General features: G+C 43.7%; 1 protein-coding gene across 1 annotated transcript in view; it reads left to right on the top strand.

The window, feature by feature from the left end:
* LOC111824447 (ankyrin repeat domain-containing protein 18A-like) overlaps nucleotides 1-4,003 on the top strand; it is a 27,407-nt gene extending 23,404 nt beyond the window's left edge. Inside the window, exons 5-6 of the mRNA XM_023748551.1 lie at nucleotides 2,954-3,235; nucleotides 3,791-4,003. Of these exons, the coding sequence (XP_023604319.1) occupies nucleotides 2,954-3,235; nucleotides 3,791-4,003 (495 nt within the window). The remainder of the gene's footprint in view (nucleotides 1-2,953; nucleotides 3,236-3,790) is intronic.
* Nucleotides 4,004-6,000: the final 1,997 nt, after the last annotated feature.

The raw sequence follows: 6,000 nt of genomic DNA, 5'->3' as shown, positions 1-6,000 counted from the left end.
CCCCCTGATCGGTCCTCGCTCTATGCGTGATAGGGGGTGGTTCCGTAACTTCTCCATCTACCCTGCCTTGAGTGTGATAGGGGGCAGTGCCCCTACCCCCCAATCGGACCTATCCTGAGCATGACTGAGGGTGGCATCGCAACCTCCCAATCCGCCCTGCTCTGTGCCTGACAGGGCAGAGCCTCAACTCCCCAATCGGCCCTGCTCTGAGCCTGACCAGGGGCTGCACTTAGGGATTGGGTGTGCCCTCTGCCACCCGGGAGCAGGCCTAAGCTAGCAGGTCGTTATCTACCGAGGGGTCCCAGACTGTGAGAGGGCACAGGCCAGGTTGAGGGACACCCACTTCCCCCGGAGTGCACAAATTTTTATATATATATATATATATATATATATATATATTAATTTTATTGGGGTTCATGGCATTAGAAAAGCCACCTCACCACTTGTTTTTAGAGAGGAAGCGGGGGAGAGAGAGAGGGAGAGAGAGAGAGGGAGAGAGACATCAGTGATGAGAATCATTGATGGGCTGTCTCCTAAATGCCCCCTACTGGGGATTGAGCCCACAACCCAGGAATGTGCCCTTACCTGAATGGAACCCATGACCCTTCAGTCTGCAGGCTGTGCTCTATCTACTTACCCAAACCAGCGAGGGCTGAAATCTCAAAATTTTAAAGCCAATTTGTTTCCTATGGAGAAACACTGAGGTATAACATAGAAGCAGGCTTGAAGTAAGCTAGAGAAATTGTATTTAAATGGTGCCAAAAGGCATTGCATTTGTTTTGCCCCTGAGATTTAAAATGATTTCACAATCCTCTCTGTTTCCTCACTGAGGAAAGGAAAGCTTAGTCCTGACCTTGGAGTGCTTCTCTGTGGCCCTTGGCTGTTCCCTCTGAGACTTTGCTCTGTCCTTTTCATAAAAAATGGCCTGTGCTTGCAGCTCTTTATACAGCCTGGGTCCTCCCTGTGGAACATCTAAGGCCCAGAGGCCCTTTTGATTGTGTACTGTCTCGGTCTCCCTTCAGGAGGCAAAGCTAGCATTCTCTGAGGAACTTTGAGTGTCTGTCCAGTTAATTTTATTGGGGTTCATGGCATCAGAAAAGCCACCTCACCACTTGTTTTCAGATCAGCTCTTCACCTGGGCTTCCTGGAGGTGTTATAGAGCAGTGCCGTTAAAATTCTTACATTCTGAAAATCCTTTGAGGCACCACGTAAATGTTTCTATGGTCTTAAGGGTTTTATGAGTTTTGGCTTCATCCTTCGAACATGTTTTCTGGACACCCTGGATTTGATGTTAGCCCAGAAGCCATTTCTTTACTTTAGGATTATTTGACAATTGGACATGTGGGAGAAGGTATAAACAAGAAATCAATATTTTAACCCGGTAAATGGGGTCCTTTTATATTTATTTGTCTATTTTTAGCTTATGTTTCTCATCGATTTCACTTTCAGCTGCTTCCTAGCGAGAATCCCTGTCATCTTCCTTTCAGTGTCATTGTGTTCACTTGCCTAGAAGCCCTTGCTGTCAGCCTCTTCAGGGGCCATCAGGCCTCCACTCACCCTTTCTTGGAGGCCCTTTTGGTTTTCATTCTCACGCTTCTCTACATTATGTCGGGTTCCACCTGCCGCCTGTTCAGAGATGCTCCCATACGTGTGTGTTTCTTTTTTAGTGTCAGCACTCTATTTTTAATGTCAGTATCTGTGCCAGTTACTTATTGCTGCTCAGTAACCACCTCCAAACCTGGTGTCTTAAAGCAGCATTTACTTGTTCACAAATCTGCAGTGAGGCCAGCTCATTTCTTTTCCACTTGCCATCAACTGGGATGACTTGAAGCTGGGAAGTGGAATCATCTCTAAAGGCTTGGTCATTCACGGGTTTCTCAGGTGCAGCGGGCTTTTGGCTGGGACGTTCGCTGGGGCAGTCTCAGCTGGACACCTGTGTGAGGATGACCATGTGGCTTGGGCTGCTTCGTTCTTCACAACATGTTGGCTGGGTTCCCAGGGTGAGCTTCCCTGGGGAGAGAGTCCGATGGCACCCAAACATAGCAGTCACACAGCAGTCACCATATCCTATTCACCAGAACCCAGGTAGCACTGAGGCCAGCACCTATTTCCTGGACAAGTGCCAAAGAATCTGGAGAGGTGCTTCAAAAACTGGACATCCCTCACCTTGTCTTACCAAATAATCATTGTATCTGAAGGAAAGTAGTTCTTCCCAAGTCATGATCACTGACATTCCAGCAAGTTTGTTGTTGTTGTTGATGATGTTGTTTTGTTTACTATGTTTCCTTAGTTTGTGGGAAGTAACAGAGAATTTCAAGATAGCACTATTGGATTAAGCCCCATCCTCATTTTTTTTATTATGAAAAATGTAGGGCTCATCTCGCTAAACTTTTACAGTGAGAGATGTAATTTCTCAGTAACTCGGGGAATCATTTCTTTTTGGAATGCAATTCAAATTAGCATCAAACGTTCACAGTTCAATAAAAGACATATGACATTAGAGTCTATATTTAGAAGATTAATTAATTAGTCTCATTTCCAAAGTCTTATTTTGTGAGGCATTTTTTGACTCAGTCCTGAATATCTGAATACCATACCCCTAAAACTTTTGTGTAAGATTATGAAGTGTTAAGATGGGGGAAGAGATATGAGACTTTCTATTCAGGAGCAATGCATAGTCATTTTGTGGAGGAAAGACATGAAACAGTCATAGAAAAAAAGAGTATAAAATCAAGGGCAGAAGAGATGTTGTGTGGCAAAGATGACAACAGTAAATACATTTTTGTGACTCCTGGTTGTTTTAACTTTGATCTTGATTCTGAGCAATTGAAGGTTTCACATTCTAAGACCCTACCAGAGTATAGGTAACATTTTGTTGCCACTGAATTCATTTCAAAATTTCATACTGGTGTCCACACCTTCATAACCAAACTATATTCTTTTATTCATGCAGAATGATGAGCTTATAGCAAAACTGCAACCATCATCTTCAAAATGTATACGTCTGGATGAGGAAAAGACACCTCAACAGGAGTTATCAATGGAAGCACTTCTAAAGCGACGTGAAGAACTAAAGGATAGAGTAAAGAAGGCAAAACAAGAAGCAGTAAACCTCAGAAATATAGAAAAGAATATGGTAGAAATCTGTGAATTAGAAGACTATAAAAAGAAGCTTGAAGAAAGAGCAATACGGGATGTAGCAGACAAAGTAGAAAAAGTCAATTCACTTTTACAGGTTAATTTTTTTGATTTATTGTGCTTTAATTCATTTCACTGCAAATTACCTTTTCGATAAATACAGTATTTTTGCCTCTCCTTTACTCCCTTTAATAGCAATTTATTTTGTAGATTTCTGGAAGGAAGGTGGCATTTGTTTTTCCTTTTCACTATTTTAGTTTCCAACATTATCACTAAATTGATCTTTCCAAATGATCCTTCATTTTAGTTTTAAGACCAGTTGATGTAAAATAAGACTATTAGGAAGAAAAGGTAAAAAACGTGATTTCAAAATTGTACCATACTCTTGAATTAAGTTATATTTTTTAACTTTTAATATCTTATACTGATTCTATTATTCTTTGAATTATCAGATTACATGAGTACTAATAGAAGAATGATAAACTTTATAACTCAGATTTAATTCAGTGGACATTGATGATAACTATTTTAAATTTCAGCTTTTTTCACACTTAAAGCTGATCTCTGAGTTGATGACTCAAAACTAAAGAAAACAAATATAAGTGTTCAGCTTATAATTACTTTAAGAATGTATCCTTTTTATTTGTTGTAGAGACAAAGAGCATCTCAAGAAACGTCAGAGCAGAAGATAAATGATCAGGCTTCAACAAGTCACTTGGAACTCAGAAATAAAGAATTGGAATCAGAAATCTCTAAAGTGCAAACTTCTCAAGATGATATCGAAAGAGAATTGAAAAAATATGTGCGACTCTACCAAGAAGAATTGGAAGGCAGAAAGTTACTGGAAAATCAGCTAACTGAGTAAGTCAAATGCAGAATCAGAGAAAATAAATTTAATTCATTAATTAGCCTCTAAACTTTAAACATAGTTACTATTGGGCCAGGTTCATAGATTAGTAGGGAGTGAAAGCCAACTAGGTCCTTTAACTTTGGAAAGTGATGTTAGTAAATAAACTTACCTTTCAAATGTCCCTCTAAGATGGTTTCATCTCTCCCCCTTTTTTGCTTTTACCTGCCTTTATTTTCCCCACTTAATATTTCCATGTAGTTATCTGGGTCTACTACTAGTCTTTAAGCTGAGTGTCTTGAAGCTCTAAAATTTAAACAGCGATATTATTATAAACTAGTGGCCCAGTGCACGAAATTAGTGCACAGGGGAGGAGGGGTTATCCCTCAGCCCAGCCTGCACCCTCTCCAATCTGGGAACCCTTTGGGGGATGTCCGACTGCCAGTTTAGGCTTGATCCCTGTGGGAAATCCCCACAGGGATCGGGCCTAAATGGGCAGTCAGATAACCCTCTCGCAATCGGGGACCGCTGGCTCCTAACTGCTCACCTGCCTGCCTGACTGATAGCCCCTAACCACTCTGTCTGCCGGCCTGCTCGACCTCAGCTGTCCCCCCACCAGCCTGATAACCCCAACTGCCCTCCCCTTTTGGCCTGATTGGCCCTAACCACCTCTGTCTTGGCCCCACCACTATGACTCTGTCCGGACAGACATCCAGAAGGTCTCCTGGTCTAATTAGCATATTACCCTTTTATTAATATAGAAAGAGGCCTGGTGCATTGGTTGGGGCTGGTTGGTCTGCCCTGAAAGGGGTCTCAGATCAGGATATGGGTCACCTTGGGGGGGTGGCCGGCCTGGGTGAGTGGCTGGAGTGGTTTGCAGGCCAGCCATGCCCCCATCAGGGTGGGGGACTTCACTGGAGGGCATGGCCAGCCTGGGTGAGGGGCTGAAAGCCATTTGCAGGCTGGCCATGCCCTCATCGGGGTGAGGGTCCCCGCTGGGGGAGCATGGCCAGCCTGGGTGAGGAGCTGAGGGCCGTTTGGGGGCGGTTTGCAGGCTAGCCAAGCCTCTGGCTTTGTCCAAAGGTCTTCAGAAGGTCTCCGGTCTAATTAGCATATTACTTTTTTATTAGTATAATTGCTTGTCAGAAGCCCCCTAAATAGAAATAGTTAAGATAAAAACTTAAACACAAAGGGTTAAGTTACTCCAACACATTCTGGTACTTGGTATATTTACTTTCTTGATTGTGAACTTTGTTATTATCAATAGACTAGAGGCCCAGTGCATGAAATTGGTGCACAGATCGGGTCCCTAGGCCTGGCCAGCGATGAGAGCCTACCAGGGCTTTTGGGCTGCCAGCCTGGGCCTCCCTTCATTCCTCACCACCCCCTGGTGGTCAGCACACATCATAGCAAGTGATCAAATGCCCTGTCTTTGGTTGAACTCCCAAGGAGACACTTTGCATAACTAGAGGCCCAGCAAGCAAAATCACACAAAACCCAGACCCGCCATGCCGGCAGGACCCCAGGCCCACCGTGCGAGAGTAGCTCACTGCCTCTGCCCCACAGGCCTCAGACCCCAACTCTGTGCCAAACGGCTGGCAGGCTGGGGGCAGCGACTGAGAGGTGCTCCATGCACCTTCTCGTGATGGGTTGTTTGGTTGTTCTGGCGTTCCAGCATTATGGCCACAGGCCTTTTATAATATAGATAGATGGCCTCTAGAGCTGTTTTCATTCATTTGATCACCAGCCAGGATATCTTGTTCTCCCTTACAGGTTGTTGTTCTAAATAATGCCTGGGTGTTAAATGATTAATATCTCCAAGGTAATGAGTGTATTGTACAAGGGTGGTGAAGGCAAATGCTTGACAATGTCTTTGAGGGTTTTTTTTTTTTAATCTCTAAAGTGGCTACTAAGTACATCCAAGGGCATCTTAAAAGGTCTTGTAAGTCCAGCCCTTCCAGAGGCAGCAAGTATTACCTGATAAGCCGTCTGCATCACTGATAGCCTCCCCACTG

This window comes from Myotis lucifugus, unplaced genomic scaffold, assembly GCF_000147115.1.
Source record: "Myotis lucifugus unplaced genomic scaffold, Myoluc2.0 scaffold_1530, whole genome shotgun sequence".
Taxonomy (NCBI): domain Eukaryota; kingdom Metazoa; phylum Chordata; class Mammalia; order Chiroptera; family Vespertilionidae; genus Myotis; species Myotis lucifugus.
The sequence above is the reverse complement of the archived record's forward strand: the minus strand, read 5'-3'. Positions and strand labels throughout refer to the sequence as shown.